This window comes from Protopterus annectens, chromosome 7.part1 (genome assembly GCF_019279795.1).
Source record: "Protopterus annectens isolate FY-2018-M chromosome 7.part1, PAN1.0, whole genome shotgun sequence".
NCBI classification, from domain to species: Eukaryota; Metazoa; Chordata; order Ceratodontiformes; family Protopteridae; genus Protopterus; species Protopterus annectens.
Window position 1 is genome coordinate 50,554,233 of NC_056740.1, and position 17,635 is coordinate 50,571,867.

The 17,635-nt window shown below is 37.7% G+C and overlaps 1 protein-coding gene across 1 annotated transcript in view; it reads right to left on the minus strand.

The window, feature by feature from the left end:
• TPRA1 (transmembrane protein adipocyte associated 1) overlaps window positions 1-17,635 on the minus strand; it is a 1,152,100-nt gene that overhangs the window by 328,903 nt on the left and 805,562 nt on the right. The window contains exons 6-7 of the mRNA XM_044078540.1: window positions 7,935-8,014; window positions 6,345-6,455 (exon numbers count right to left, since the gene is read on the minus strand). Of these exons, the coding sequence (XP_043934475.1) occupies window positions 6,345-6,455; window positions 7,935-8,014 (191 nt within the window). The remainder of the gene's footprint in view (window positions 1-6,344; window positions 6,456-7,934; window positions 8,015-17,635) is intronic.

Below are 17,635 nucleotides of genomic sequence, written 5' to 3' on the forward strand. Positions count from 1 at the left end.
TTGCTGGCCTACACTCAATAACTGTAGTCAGGACCTCCTCCCTAACCAATATCTGAGGAACCCCCTAGGCCTTTCAGTGATAATCAGCCATGGTTTCTCCTGTGCGTCTGAAGCGGAAATCTGCAAGGCCTCAGAGGACATGCAAGAAGCCAGATCCATGCTGGCCTCTGAACCAATTCCAGTGCTGGGATCCAGCCTAGAAACTGGATGATTCTCCACTCTTTCACCAGCCTCAACAGAGGCATCCAGTGGAGGAGGCAGAGCCAAAGAATCTGAGTTTTCTAGCTGCCTTCTTTGAAGACAGCTGATCCACAGTCTGGGAAGTACCTTCCATAATGTCTCGCTAAAAGCTTTAGATGCTGGTGTTCAAGACAAACGGTGAGGGATGAAAGATGACTATCTAAAGTCTTTGGAACAAAAGCTTGACAAACAGTACAGGACGTGATGGTCATGATAAGCTACTAAACAACAAGCAATGCTCACGACAGTCTTTATGGAGAATCTATTTCACACACTGACATTTACCCCTTCTGGAGGACATGAAACCCCACAACAACACAAACCCCAAAGAACCACTTATCTGAACAGCTAGGTAACCAGAAACAACTCAGGCAATCAGACCAACGATCAAAGATGGCATTCAGACTGGCAGCAAAGAAGTTCTGAGGATGATACAGCTGGATATTATCTTTAGCTGTACACCTTGCTCGGGGAGCATACATGTGACATACAGCGTATCGGTGACAACTTAAAGGCTTTGGTATAATGGCTGGATGTCAAGCCACCCTTGGCAGGGGATCCCTCATGTTAAGAATACTACAACAGTGAAATGGAAGGACATCACTTATTATAAATAATTTATTTCATTTGTTTGCATTATTCTATTTCTCTTTCTTGTCTGTAGCATTTTATTTCTAAAGCTGTTCCTCTCTATCCTTGTGTTGCTAAATAACAAGAATATCAACATTCTTTTGTTTTCTGTTTTTATTTCTACACGTTGTTCATTCTTACAGCCACTGCTCATTTTAATCCTTCCCCATTCTTACAGCCACTGCTCATTTTAATCCTTCCCCATTTAACTTTCATTATATAGTTCAAAAGCTGCAGCTATTTTCAAAAGGTCAAAATTAACTATATAGACACAATGATTCCATTCTCTTGCAATCAAGCACAGCTTATGAAGGAAGATAAATTGCATTCCAACATGACTGGAGGTAAATTAGTCTGCAGACTAAGAATCTTCAATGTGATTTTAACCAAACATACAAAATGAAATGTATTTTTTCTTCATCTTTATTGTAATTATACCAAACATTCTTGGCCATGTGTATACTTTACTGCATTCTTTCACCAGTCAGTATTTCCAGTACATTATTTTTGTGAATCTTGCTTAGAAAGCCTTTTAGTAAACATACTTGCTTCATTAACTTTGTAATCATTACCAGAAGTAGTACATATATTACCAGAACTAATTTTATACAACACTGCCTATTGGTTTCCATCACATGCACCAGTTTTCCTTTTCGTTCATCATTCACTTTTTCCTATACATTCCCTACTGTTAAAAATCCTTTAGTAAAAGCAACATAACACAGTTTACAGTTTGAGAACAAATGGGACTTTTAGACAGTATGCAATATAGCACCCCTTCAGTTAAGCATAAACTTTCTTTAAGTAATAGTTAAAATATAATTCATACATTATTACATTTTATAATCAAACATTATCCATCTAGTACTTACAGATTTTAATGTTTTAAAGTACCATTCAAATTGCAGCTCACATTTCGATTATATCACATTCTTTTCCATATAAACATTTATTCTTGTTTTAAGTACTATCCTCACTCAGTGTTACCAATGCATTTTTAAATGGAATCACCCACTTTTACTGAAAACTATTTCATCTCGCTGGTCGACAGGTGTGAGAGATCGACAATCCCCAGATAGGGGGAATACTGCCTTTCCCTGGGGATTGTTAAGATCTAGAAGTTATACATAACTAGTTAAGATATATATATATATATATATATATATATATATATATATATATATATATATATACACACACACACATATATATATATATATATATATATATAAAATTAACAGGGAGTGTGGGGGTGTACTGGGCTTGCCCCCCCCCCCCCCACAAAAATACTTTACTTCGGTTTAGTTTGTTCCAGAGTAATTCCCAAAACATGCACAGAAGTTGATATTTGTTTGACAGGCATTTTGAAGTTGATCTCCTGGATGCTGGCATTCTGTTCTTTCGATTGGGTATATATGGTTACTGTGCATTTTATGGAAAGTTGATTTGGTTGATGAATACTAGGGGTGGTTGAGACCGTTGAATATCCCAACAGTCGAACATACAATATCTTGATGTGCCGTTTCTTCATGACCCCCTCCCAAACTCCACTCATCTGTTAAGTGTGTGTCGTGTGTGTGTGTTTAGGTGCTAGGGTAAGGGTTGGGTAAGGTGAGTGTGACTATTTTACAGTTAGGGTTATGGTTAGGTAAGGGGGTTATATTTCATGTTTACAGTGTGTGTTGTGTAGTGGCAGTGTTACAAGAAGGAGTGGGGATAGGGTTAGGGTTAGCACGCATTACTGAGGTGGGCAGGGGTCAAGGAATCATAACTATTCAGAGAACTTGGGGACTAGTGTTGGCAGTTTAGTGTAAAGATCAAGAAAGGAACTTGTTTTACTTTTTTGATCTTTTATAGGTCTGATGTTTTATTTCAGCCTTATATTATGTTCGATCTGTTTCCAACATTCTTTTTGTAAGTAAAATGATGAAAAGAATGTTTGCAGTATCCATTCTAAGCTGGATTTTTAACATGTATTGCCAACAACAAGAACAATAAGTGAGTCCCAGCTCTACTTTCAAAGTCTGGATAAATTTATTAAATACAGTTCAGTATATTTACAAAAACAATTCTCAATCTCTTAGCGCCTCGGCCAACAGCCTTTTCAGAGTAAAAAATTAACAATCACTAAAAGACCACTTTATATATACTTATAAAACATTTGGTTGAATTCAATTAAACTATTATTCAATTGAAGCATGGCAAAATAAATATTTAAAGAAATAGCCTTAAATAAGGCTTTGCCAGTTACATTCCCTATTTAAACCATACGGGGCCAAAGTGCCATATTTCATGATTAGAACAGATTCCTTCTGTCTTAGTATATTTTTCTGATAATCAACATTATTAAAATGAAGTGGTACATGTTCTAAAACTGTTACTTTCATACAACTACTATCCCCACCATGACATAAATTAAAATGTTCTGCAACGGGACTAGTTAGTTTTTTGTTCTTCACATCCCTAACATGTTCTTTTATTCTGTCTGCCAACATTCTCTTTGTTTCACCAATATAATATTTATTGCATGTACAAAAAATAACATAAATTAATCCCTTACTTCTACAGGAGTATTTGGCCCTAACAGTGAAATTTTTACCATTAATTTTTTCTACTTCAGTTACTATATATTTACACACTGAACAACTACCACACGGGAAAGTTCCTACATCTTTTATATTATTAACTATAAGGATTTTAGGTTGTTTAAAGATGCTATGGACTAAAAAATCCCTAATACTTTTAGCTTTTTTATATGAAATAATCAATTTAGTGTTTTTTAAGGAATCAATTTCATTCTTGATAACATTCCAATATTGTTTAATTAATTCATTCATAATGCCAGAGAAATTTGTATATTTTGTCACAAAAAATATTTTTTCTTCATTTACTATATGTTTATTATATCTATATTTATTATATTCTCTATCATTTATTTTTATATTAAAACTCTCTTTAAACACTTTTATAAGACTATTTTTAGTTGCAGTGACATCATATCCCCTATTAATAAATAATTTAGCCACTCTCAGAGACTCATCATAAGCTAGATTAACATCAGAGTTAAGTCTTTTTATTCTAGTAAATTCTCCATAGGGAATAGCTCTTAAAGTATGTGTCGGATGGCAACTACTTCCACACATTTTCCAACTAATTTCATCAAATTTTCTATAAATACTAGTATGTATGAAATGATTATTAACACCTTTTAGAGAAATATCCAAGTAATTAATTTCAGAACCTATCTGTACATCACTAAATTTTATACCATACTGATTAATATTTAATTCATGAATAAATTGACCAGAAATTTCATAACCATCTTTACAAATAAAAATAAGATCGTCAATAAATCTATAATATTTTACAACATATGTATTAAAGAAATGTAACTTATACAAGAATTCATTTTCAAACATCCCCATAAATAAATTAGCATAAGCTGGAGCAAAAGCTGCTCCCATCGCTGTTCCGGTTAACTGTTTGTATAATTTACCATTAAATTCAAAAATGTTATTCTTTAAACAGAATTCCACCATTTCTAATATATAATGGGTTTTAGGACAATCACCCAAAAAAAACTTAATAGCTTCTAATCCCCAAAAATGGAAGATATTTGTATATAGACTCTCTACATCAACAGTAACAAAATACATTCCTTCCTTCCAACATATATTCTTAATATTTTGAAGGAAGTCGTAGGAGTCTTTAATATAAGAAGGCAGTGTCAACACTTTTTCAATTAATATTTCATGTAATAAGGTACAAATGTTATATGTAAAAAAGCCATGAGCTGACACAATAGGACGGCCTGGAGGGCTATCCAAATTCTTGTGTACCTTCGGCAGACAAAAAAATCTTGCCATTTGATTATTTTTAATAATTATCTTTTGGTCAACATCAGACTTTGTAAAATAGTGTAGTCTAATACCTTTCTGTAGTAAATTGTTAAAGTCAATTTCTGCTTTCTTCATATAAGCTACATTAATCTCAAGATATACATCTTTGTTGTCAAGATGTTTCATACACATCTCATAATAATCACAAGCATTTAATATAACCAGTTTTCCCCCTTTGTCTGAGGGCTTGAAAACTATGTTGTCATTTTTACTAAGTGCTCGTAATTTATTCCATTCTGTTTTAGTTAAATTATAGTGATGTGTTTGTTTCAAAAAACATTCTAGTTCTTTATCTAACATTAAATTTAGCACACATTCAAATTTTTGTATCGTTGCATTCTTATAAGGAGGTAAAAAAGAGCTATTAGATTTTAGCATACTCGTATCAAATGTACTATATGCATTACTTATATCTTCATTATCTGATGTACAAGAGTAAAAACTCTCATCTCTCTCTACATCACTATTTAGCATTTCCACAGTAGAACTATTAATATTAGTGGTAGGACAAGGGGTGCACCTAAAGAAATATTCTCTAAGATTCATTTTACGAAATAGCTGAAATAGTTCTGTTTTTAATTCGTATTTTTTAGGAAAACAGGTAGGAACAAATTTTAACCCCTTTTCCAAAATGTCCATTTCAACACTATCTAAAACATAATTGGATAAATTAATCACATAATTGTTAACTATAGTCTCATTATTAAATTCAAGCCCATCTACCTCTTTTAAAATGTCCATCGCCCGAGTCTCTTTGGAGTTCTGAGTTGTTCCAGCCCCTTTTCCTGGAGTTCGTATAATGTCCATTGAAATTCGAGAATGTCTTCTGAAAGCCTTCCGAATTCGCGGCTCCTGGCAATTCAGGAAAGTTCTCTATCATCTTCTTCCCACGATGACGCGCCGCTTTCACCAGACAGGAAGCCGTTGTTTTTATATGGTTCAGAAACCGGATTTCCTCTTTGAAACGATACAGCCTTTTTTCTAATTCTTTGATTATTAGTGAACACAAACGTGAACTTGTTTTACTTTTTTGATCTTTTATAGGTCTGATGTTTTATTTCAGCCTTATATTATGTTCGATCTGTTTCCAATATTCTTTTTGTAAGTAAAATGATGAAAAGAATGTTTGCAGTATCCATTCTAAGCTGGATCTTTAACATACTGATTCCATTCCCAAATCTGGAACACAGTTACGGGATGATACAGAAATTTTGTTGTAATGGGAAACAGGACAGCTTATACATCTGAAACAAAGTATATAGTAAGGAAGTGTACCCTCTCATAAAACCCATCTTCTTCTTCTGCTGTAGTAACCAAAATCAGCTAAGGTTTGACTGTTAAAGCCAGTAGCACCACTGTCAGGAATAAAATCAATAACTTGTACCCCTTTGTCTGATACCTTTATAGTGTTGCAGGAAATACAGAAACAGTGCTGGCAGTGTGACCAGTCAATTGAATTTAGAGTACAGAAGACAATTAATATAACAAAACATCACGATCCACATAAAAAGCACATGCACATCAAGTAATCTGTAAAATAAAAAGAGGTATGCAGTGATGTGATAATGTACCTACCATGAAGAAGATCAAAGAACTGACAAGCCAGAAATGCCTTCCTCCGTGACCATAAATATTGAAATCATCTGCTGACAAGTGTTTGTCGGGATAAAGAATTTCTAAAGTTCCCTGGAAAGATAAAACAAACAAACAGCACAGCAATGAACTAAAGGAGAAAAATACATATATCATTTTTCGTATCATTTAAATAATGTGAAAACTTCAAAAATAAAGATGCCCAAGACTTTGGACTATCTTTTTACACTCGATTACTTTTTTCATTCAAAGTCTGATGCACCAAGTCAGCTAGACTGATCATTTCCAAAATATCAATAACAGCTCAAAGAAACAGCAACAGTTTTATCAGATTCAATGAAATGTCCAAAAAAATGCTTTTGCGGTCAATGACTTTATCAAGTAAAAGGAAACTCAAAGCACAAGTAATAAATACTGTGCAGTGAATTCTCTCTCTCTAAAGGAAGGCTTTGAATGGCTCTAAGAATTATACAATAGGTTTATAGGCAAGTACTAGCCAGGCTGACAGTGTAGGTCATTTTAAACCTAGCCTAGAATCAAACACTGTACCTTGCTGTCTGAGAGATAAACACTTTAACCATTTTACCGATCCTACACCAGTTTTAAGTACACTGGTACAAACTGTAACTGTTGTACTTCAACACTAATCAGATGTACTGGCTATTTCTAGGGATGATTAATCCAGTAAACAGGAGGCCTGAGTAGTTTCATAAGTAGTGAATTAGCCCAACAACATTCTAAAATATCTTCAGAAATCCCAGGATGAATTTCAAGTCCAGCTGTTGACAGTTCAGTGTCAGAGGAACACTTTCTTATCCACAGAAGCCCTACTCAGTACTTTGGAAGCAACAGTCAATGTACAGTTAGTGACTTTAGAATACTTTTTGGATAGGACACCAAAATGGCAACCTAGTGCAAAGGCTCAAATTAATCCATTTTGGCTCTAAACTGAATGTTAACAGGCCACATGAGAACGAGCGTGACCAATAAGTTGACCTTTCTCTTTTGTTCGGGGGGTGGGGGTGGGGTGAAACTATGCTCCAGAAAAGAAAACCTCACCAAAGCAGTTTTCCAAACAATATGTACATAAGCATTAAAGTTTCACAGGAAAGTCTGATGTTGGTATCACAGCAATATAACTTAAATGCCTTCTACAATGCCATTTCCTCAGCCATATCACTGCAGTGATCACCACTACACTCAAATTTCCACTGGCGAATTTTACTGTTTTGGTGAAGGGATAAGGAGTTCTACGCAAGTATGACCATTCCCAGACCTATCCCTGCAACTAAAAGTCAGACTTTACACCAGATACTTTTGCTACATTCTTATGCAACCCTATTTTCGCTGATGCTCAAATGACTGCACACAAAAAAGCCTGCTTCATTCCATATTAGGCATTAAGATTTAATTACTGCAGTATACTATATCTCACTGTATAGCAAAATGCAGCACTATATCTAAAACAATATGGTAAGGAGAAACCAGGGGTTTTGTTTACACAATAAGCAGCAAATAAACACATCTTTAAGGTAGGAAAACAGCAGTGACAGAAACAGAACACATTCTTACCTGGATTATTGAGTAAAGGAGAGACAACACTGTTGTAATTGCTAACACACGTTTCACACTTGACCTGCTTTCAAGATGGCCTGCAAAAAGAGGTGAAGAAACATTAGTGAAAAGATCACAGTGCAGAAACTACATCCAATACTTTCAAAGAAACAATATCAATATAAGAGACTAGTTGCTCAAGTACAACTCACTGCATTCAAATGTGCTGTCTCTTTCTGATGTTACTGGAAGGAAAACCAAGCTGCCATAAAAGTAATCTGATGTCATTCAAACCTTATTATGCATTCAATGTGTAATCACCATCTCCCAAAGGACAGGCTGATTTCTTTAGTTTTAGCAACACAGAAAGAGAAGCTCTATGGTTCACCAATACAAGCTACTAAAGAACAGATTACTGCTAGACAGCCTGAGTCAAGACATGCTTTGTTCTCTGCAAGCATCATGTAACTTGCTTTGTCTCCTTCTGCAGCAAAATTGACTAAAGGAAAACTCTACTCCAAATCTAAAAAAATACAAATATTTCATTATATCTTGAGATGATGAGCTGTATTAAGGCATCGTAACCATTCTGCCTCATTATAGAACATATCACAACTTAGGCATACGTGTGTGCATGCTTTCTTTTTCTCTCCATTTACATACGATAACCACAATGTGAATCACTGGCTTCTAACTGTTATTTTCACTTGGTTACCAAGACTTGAGCTGCTGAAAAGCCTTGTGTGCTGTAACTCAAACCTGCAGTGCAAAGCAAGTAATCAGAATGTTCTGTTAAGCATTCAAAGACAATTTCTAGCCTCTCCCCACATTGTTGCTTAGGTGCTAAAAGCCAGGGGGAGCGTTGATTTTTTTTTAAATTCTTTTTCTTCCCTTCAGTCACTCTGACCACTGTCTTACTGCCCCAGGTCTTTCTCTCGGTCTACCAGCACTCCAGTCAACCCCTGGTCCAATGCCTGAATGTGTGCAGGGCCCAGCAAGAATATCAAGGGCATCCTAGGATATTACTGCTGTCCATCTTCAAGCTAGTGGATTTTGCACTTTTTTGTGTACCCTTGTTTCACTTTCCCTCCTCCCGCATGGAACCCATACTTATATCCAAGGGTACATGTACATTGGAAACATGCAGCATACTGCTTCCACCTATAAAGCAGTGCAGCCATACCTCTACCCTTCCCTCCTTTGGATCACGCCACCTAGCAGTACTGTTCCCAGCCACCAGCAGGGACTGTCACAGGAGATGCCCACAGGACTGCTCACCCTGCCCGAGGAGTTTGGTTTCAGAAAAACATACTCTTTTTGTGTTATTAGATAGAATATGGATTGAATGTTTTTATTCCAGGTAGTTTTCAGTGGTAAACAGCATTAACATTGTCTTTTTGGCTTTTACGAGTAGGTCTGAGTTATCTGACTAGGATTCGCTGGATAAAAAGGATTGTTGGGTGATATTTTGCAGGGAGGATAGCATCTAAGCAGAACAGATGAGTATTGCATCATCTGCATATTGTATTATGTTCACATGTTTGGAAGTGAAATGTAGATCATTAATAAAGATATTAAAGAGAAAGAGCCCAAAAATTGATCCTTGGTGGACACCGACTGAGACTTGTAGGAAATGGTAGTAGTCTTGGTGCCATATAACTACTCGTTTCCTATTAGAAAGGTAGCTGTGAATCCATGTTTTTGAACATTGAGGGAAGCCATGTTCATAAAGTTTTTGGTGTGCAACTTTATCAAATGCTTTTGACAGGTAAAGGAAGAAGGTTGAGACTAGTTTGCCATTGTTTCCGGATGCGGTGAAGGTGCTGGTAAAGCTCGGGAGGTCAGTTGTAGTACTAGAAGGTTAGAAGCCATGTTAAATGGGAGAGAGGAGAACCTTGCTGGTCAGTGAGGTATTTGACTGGATGGTAGTGTACATGATTTCCTAGGATCTTGCACAGTGGTGGCAGAATGGCAATTGGTCGATAGGTCAGTAGAGTTGTCACGTTTATGGAGAGGTATGATGTATGATATTTTCTAGATATTAGAGCCACAGTTTTCTTATACCAATCTGTTGACAAGAATGGAGACAGGGAATGCTCTGACTTCCGCTGCTATATTTAGATACTTGGGTGGCAAATGTTGGCAGCCAAGGTGGCAGGTTTCAGTGTTTGGAAATAATTTTTATTGTTGAGATGGGGATACTGTTGATTATAACTATGTGCTGTTAAACTGGGGTTCTGGAATAGTGACAATTGTGGAGACATTTTATTTGATGAGAGACCAGACTGAGTTTATAACGTGGGAGTTGAATTGTAGTGGGGGGCAAGGTTTGCCCTGGTATGAGTAGTAGTTTTATGGACTGCCAGAAGAGTTTAGGATTGTTTTGATTTGCGTTTTGTAAACCTTCAAAATATGCCTTTTTGTTATTAAGTAAATACTTTTACCTAGATTCCTTAGATATCTACAGTTCTATAGGGATGACAGTTTTTTTTGCTATGATTTCCATGCATGACTTCTTTTTATTAAGAGTTGTTTGATGCACTTTTCTTAGCCAAGGTGCAGGTATTGATCTAACTTTCAGTTTTCAGTGGGGCCAGACTGTTAAGTGTATATGTGAAAATTTGGTTAAAATAAGTGACTGCCTCATCTTGTGGTAGAGTTTTTAGGGAGCTCCAATTATGTTTCTTTAATGCAAAGAAAGAATTTAGGGTTATTTCTTTGGTTACAGATTTATTTGCAGGTCACTTGCTGATGAATGTTAAGCCACTGCTTAATTATCCAAGTAGGCAAGTGGTATGACAAGAAAGGTACCGTTAGCATTAATATTATTGGGTTTATTTGTAAGGGCCCAGTGTAGTGCTGTTCCCCTTGCCTGAGGTTTTATGTATTCTGGTGGTATCATTTATTATTTGACAGAAACCAAATACATTTGGGAGTGGTGATTGATTCCAATCAGTGTTTACATCACCTAAGATTAGTATTTATTTATGTTACTGTGTATTCAAGTGCAGGATTTCTTCTGGTGTGGCTAGATCATTTCCATGGGGTATGTAAAGGCCTATTAGGCAGATGGTTTTGCTATTGTTGGGTTTTAGATGGGTGGCTAAAATCTCTGCATAATGAAATTGTGGGACTTTATAAGGATATGGGGTTAGTTATATTTTTTTGAAAATAAACGCTATTCCACTTCCTTATTTTTGTAATCGGTCTAGTCTGATATTGAGCAGAACTGCGCTGTCAGGTATTTCTGTTTTTCCCTGGTTTCTGTTATGACAACTATATCAAGGCAGTAGAATGACAGGAATGCATGGAGTACTGAGTTTTCTTACAGCTGCTTTAAAAGTTTATGTTCAGTAGTAGGAGGACATGTCCTGTTGAGAGATTTGGGGAACAGAGGTGTAGGTGGTTGAGAAAATGGTGGTTTACAGATGGGTGATGGGTCCTGGATTTGGGTGAATGTTGTCAATTAAGAATAGCTTGGTGGCTTTTGTTTTGTTTTGATGTGAGTAGCAGTACTTAGGTTTTGTTTGTACATGTGGATAGGAAAGGTGTAATGACTTATTTGTTTTTATATGTTTGAAGGTATGCATGTTTAATACTGAATGTGGATAAAGTTCATGAGATACAGATGAAAAATTAGAAAGTGCAAAGGATTTGTGGAAGTGCAGGTTTGTGGAAGACTAGTTCTTCAGCTATTACATGGGTTTGGAAGTTTGTGATGTGAGCAAATGCAACAAGGAGAGCTATGGTGGGTACATGTGAAGAAGGCATTTTGGAAGAAGAAATTAACTGTTGTTGGATTACTCTAGTACTGTATTTATTAGTTGTTAAGATAGGATGTAATTGGCAAGTACTAGTATGGGGTGGAGGAGGATTTTAGAGTTTGGCTAGAATAGTGGTATGAATTTTTCAATGTGGATAGTGGTAAAAGCTTTGGAGATTTATTTAGAGATAGGAGGGTAGGAATGCAGGCTGCAATTATGGGTGAGGTTTTACTGGGGAGAGACTGGCAAAAGGGTGTTGTGGGTTGGGTATAAAAGTAGATGCAGTGGGGGTGGGTGAGAAATGGGGGTGTGGTAAAGGAACAGTACAGGCTGAAATCTACAGTAAAAGAAATTGCAGCTTCAAAAACTATTGGTAATCTACAGCTTAATGCAGCTAAGGAGAAGACACTGTGCAGCCTCTGGAGTCATGTTTGCAGAGAGAGAATTCCTATGTGGTATAAGTGGAATGTTACTATATATTTATTTTTGAGAAAAATAAATGTGATGGAATGACTATTTATTTACATGAAAATGTGGGATTAAATAAGTAGAGAAAAACTTTGCTCAGTCTGTCATACTAAGCACTGGGCTGGTCATGTACAGACTACACAGGGGACAGGAATAGTGAGTATACTCGGGATGGTTTTAATAAAACAGTCTGGAGAGTGGGAGGTATTACTGTAGGGGTTGGAATTAGAAAATGTGCACACTGCAAAAAAAACGAGTTAAGCAGAGGATAAGACACTCTTATAGACTACTGCAAAACAGATAAATATATTGAGTATATTTTGTATGCAGTTCTTTAGGGGCTCCAGATTGCTGTTAATTATTTTTGCCAGCAATGTTTTATTTTCAGTTAACTTCAGGAAGAGTGGGAGTTCCACTCGTACTTTGCAGATGTTTAAAACTGGTTAAAGCCTGGAAGATAAAACAGACAGCAGTTTAGTATATACAAAACGAGGTAGCAATATAATTGACACTTGCATAATGGGTGGATTATTTTACACTCCAGGGGAAACAGTGCACTATATATCACTTAAGTACCACTGTTCCACTGACACCCTTTGGCAGTTGTATGGAATGCATATGGAAGGAGTTCATGAAGAGTGGAAGGGTGGGCAGAACTGGAGAGTGGTTTGGTTTTATACTTTAGTATACAGATATGGACCAAGGCGAAGAAGAGTAGGTAAAGTACAGACTACAACGTTAACATGTACACTTTGTCATGAGACGGCCATAGTCTAGTGGACATGGTTTATCAAACGAATATAACCGTACTTTTTCATAAATACATAAAATAAGGTCATAAGCATTTGGAATTCATTACATCACAGACATCAAGCAAGGAAATCCTTAGAATACAGAGTTGTACATATAATATACTATGTCAGCAGAAATGTTAAAAACACTTGCACTCTGCAATAATTCTAACTGTTGTGCAAACTTTTCTTTGGGCTAGTCTTTTTAGAATGCATTAATCTTTGCCAGTGTTGTCAGCTTAGCACCTTTAAGCTGGTATTTCAAATAAATGCTTGCATATACCATATACAATGCTATAATGCAATAATTATCCTACTCCACAGCTGAGTTCCAAGACACTAGCAACTGTTGACAAACTTTGTAATCATTACTCAGCCTATAAATTTTGTCAGTAGCAAATTCAAATAGTGCATTAAGAGCTTCACACTGCAAAAAATACATACAGTTCTACTTTCAAGCAGCCTAGCAAGATACAGACGTCTGAAGAAGCGTTTTTTTATTGCCGTGAAAGCGCTTACGTTTCCTTTGGCCTAATACTTGGATTTTAAATCAATTTTATCCTGTTGCCTTCCTGATTTTCATCTTGGTTTGGGTGTGTTCGTATTTATACTTGGATCTACTTGTGTTAAAGCTCTGGTGGTGGTTGTTCGTAGTCTGTATGAAGTTTACTCTGAGTAGTATGGCCACCACAGCTTTCTTCTATGATGCTGGTACTGCCCCTCCTTTTAAAATACTGTTAAACAAAACCTTGTTCCTCAAGATTTTCCCTGCTGATTGATTATAAATCACCATTTTTATTTTACAGTCTCCCATCTCGGCTATTATTTCTTTAGCCTTGTCTTTCTTTAGCTTCTGCATATTTAAGTCTTCCACAAATATTTCCATTTGTCTTTTCTTGGTTCCTCCATTCTGTTGTTCTCACAGACTATCATAGAATTTCTGAAATCTCCAATACCTCTATAGAGTCTCTGGTTATTTCCGACTAAAGTCTGGCAACACCCCTTTCTATTTTCTGATGCCTAAGCCACTGTGCTAACAAGTTTGTGTGCGTCGGGGTGGTTATCAAAAATACTTGCATAACAGCAACCTTTTCTAAACTCATGCATATTATCCAAATACTCCCTTATTTTCAATTTAACAGTCAATTGCTCCTCTTCTTGTTCAGTAAGATTCCCCTTAATCTGCAATATTTTAATCTTTGATAATCCTTCCAAATACTTATTTCCCATACCTCTTTCTCTCATTTTTTGCCATATTTTTAAATTCCATTTTAATTTTATCCCACTTATTATCTATCTTTTCTGAAGAAAGTATACATTACCCAGGAACTCTTGAATGATTTCTACTACCCTATTCCTTAAAGTCTTTTTTTAAAACTTTTCTGACTAGTTGGTGTAATGGTTAAGGTCTTCACCTCCCATGCACAAGGTACAAGGTTCAATCCTGACCTCCAGCCAATGCCAGTTTGGAGTTTGGATGTTCTCCTTGAGTCTCTGTGGGGTTTCTCAAACCTTCAAATACATGCCGAGTGCTTGCAACTCAAACTCACCAAACAGAGCTGTGGGCAGGAGCACAGACTCTACCTGGTAAGAGTCATGAAGGCCAACCGCTTTGGGCATCTACTGTGGTGAGCAGTATCCTCAAGACAGGAGAACACAGATCACACACTGAGCGTTATGGCAGGACTAACCACAAGGTGTAAGATATGGCTCTAGGTAATTCAGTTATGTTGACTAATGTTGCCAAATGGGCAAGGATATTTGCCAGTGATAAATGGTTGGAGGACAGTACAGTTGTGTACACTTACCATAAATGTAGATGTTCGAGTGTCTTCACTGTTGCAGTCATCACTGTAGGGTTCTTCCTGCCGGCAGGCAGCCCTCGGTCGGCCAGATTCCCAAAGTCTGGGTCCGGCGTCGGCTGTGTACTCACCCTCCCTGACGTCAGAGCGCCAGGGGTACAAAGCTCCCAGCTGACGCCATGTTCTCCAATTTTTCTTGCCCCAGATGTCAAGTGCCCAAAAGTGAAGGCTAAAAGTAAAACAAAAATGTAACATACAACAAACCCCATACCCTGTAGTAAATACACCTCAGAAGAAGGGTGAAGTAGGGAACCACACCAATAAAAGTATAAGAGGGGACAGGAGGGTGGGTATCCCAGACTGCAACAGTGAAGACACTCGAACATCTAGATTTATGGTAAGTGTACACAACTGTACTATGTTCATCATGTTTCACTGTTGCAGTCATCACTGTAGGTTTGAATCCCAAAGCTGAGATAAAGGGTAGTGGTTATTGAGTAGAAGGGGCGGCTAGAAGGCCTTGCAAGACTGCAGAAGCAAAGCCTGCCCCAGACTTAGAATAAAGAGGGAGATTATAGTGCTTAGAGAAAGTATCCACTGAACTCCAAGTTGCAGCTTCCAAAATATCTTTGGTAGGTACTCCCCTGAGAAAGGCAGCTGAAGTAGCAGCAGCTCTGGTAGAGTGAGTCCTGTTTTTTCCTGGGATTTGCTTTCCATGATGAGAGTAACAAAATCTGATTCCATGAGCAATCCATTTGGAAATGGTCTGTTTTGAAATAGCTTTGCCTTGGGAATTTGCTGCACAAGAAACAAACAGTTGTTCTGTTTTCCTGATATCCTTGGTTCTGCCCAGGTAAAAGCGAAGCTGCCTGTGCACGTCCAAAGAATGCAAGATCCTCTCCCCCTTATTTTGTGGATTAGGGAAAAAAGTTGGCAGGTGAATAGTTTGGTTTAAAGCCACTTTAGAAACCACTTTAGGCATGAAAGTAGGGTTAGTCCTCAAAGAAACCCTGTCTTGATGAAAAATAATGTAAGGTTCCACAGCCATGAGCGCTTGTAACTCCGAGACTCTCCTGGCTGAAGTTAAAGCCAGAAGGATAACAGTCTTCCATGATAAATACTTTATATCAGATGTGGCAGCAGGCTTAAAAGGAGGCAGAGTAAGTTTTTCTAGGACATAATCGAGGTCCCAGGCAGGAATGGGTGGTGTCCTAGGGGGCCTTAAATTCTTTGCTCCTCTGAGATATTGTTTCAGAAGTGGATGTGAAAAAATTGGAGGATCTGTATTATAATGTGCAGAGATAGCTCAAGCATGTATTTTTATGGAGGAAAAAGATAAACCCTTATGCAACATATCTGTTAGGTAATGTAGAATCAATGGAATATTTGGAATGTGAGGATCTGATTCCGGAGCATGCATCCAGGTGCAAAATCTCTTCCATTTACCTTCATAAGATTTCCTAGTGCTAGGCCTTCTGGCTTCTAAGATAACATCCATGACATGTTTGGAAAGGGTAGGATTAATCATAGGCCCTGAATACGCCAGGCTGCCAGGCTGAGAGTTTTGATATGACAGTGCAGGACCTGGCCCTGATGTTGAGACAAAAGATTTGGAATCCGAGGTAGAATCCAAGGAGGTTCCTGGGATAGATTTATCAGTGTTGAGTACCAAAATTGTCGAGGCCAATTCGGGGCTAGTAAGATCAGCTTTGATTTGTCCTGTTTTATTTTTAATAACACCCTTGGTAGAAGAGGTAGTGGTGGAAAGGCATACCCCGAGAGGTTCCTCCAACTGAATGAGAGAGCATCCACTTTCCATGCTAGCTTGTGATATGTCCTTGTGCAAAAAGTCTGTAACTGGTAGTTGTGGGGAGATGCAAATAGATCTATGTCCGGGCAGCCCCAGGCTTCTGTAATCATCTTGAATATTTGGGTGTCTAGCATCCACTCGTGTGGGTCTGACAGGTTTCCTGCTCAGGCTGTCTGCCAGAGTGTTTTGTTTCCCTGTTAGGAACTGAGCATGTAGATCCACTTTGCAAGCTACTGCTGTGTTCCATAGAGTCATGGCTAGTCTGCAAAGGGGGTAGGAGTGTGAACCACCTTGCTTGTTTATGTACCACATAACTGTGGTGTTGTCTGTCCGTATCAGTAGCTGCCCTGGCTGTAAATGATCCCTGAAAGCCAAGAGGGCATTCTGCACAGCTAACATCTCTTTTAAATTGATATGTAGATGCTTCTGATCCTTTGTCCAAAAACCTTGCAGGCCTTTCCCCTGCAAGTGGACTCCCCATGCATAATCCGAGGCGTCCGTGGTTATCACTTGGTAGGCTGGAGGTAGACTGAAGGCTTTCCCTTTGTTTTGAAGACATGCCATGGCCCACCAATGAAATTCCTTTTGCAGGCAAGGCGAGACGGCAATCACTGTTTCCAGACTGTGACAATGCTGGGACCATACACTTTTTAGGTACCATTGTATCTTCCTCATATGCAGTCTTGCATATGGTATGAGTAGGATGCAGGAAGCCATGTAACCCAAAGCCTGCAGGAATTTCCTTGCAGTTAGCTGAGATATTAACGCCAGGCTTTTGAAAGTTAAAGCCAGCTGTAGTTGTTTTTCTGATGTCAGGAATGTCATCTGGGTTGTTGTGTTTAAAAGAGCACCCAGGAAAGTTATCTGTTGAGTGGGTGTCAAATTTGACTTTTTTACGTTCACAGTGGATCCCAGGTACTTGAGTAGATTCTGAACAAATTCCAGGTGCTGGAGTAAAATGTCCTTGCTGTCTGCTTGAATAAGGCAGTCGTCCAGATAAGGGTAAATTTGAATTCCCTTGAGTCTGCAGTAAGCTACTACTGGTGCCAGGCACTTGGTAAAGACCCTGGGTGCAGTAGACAAG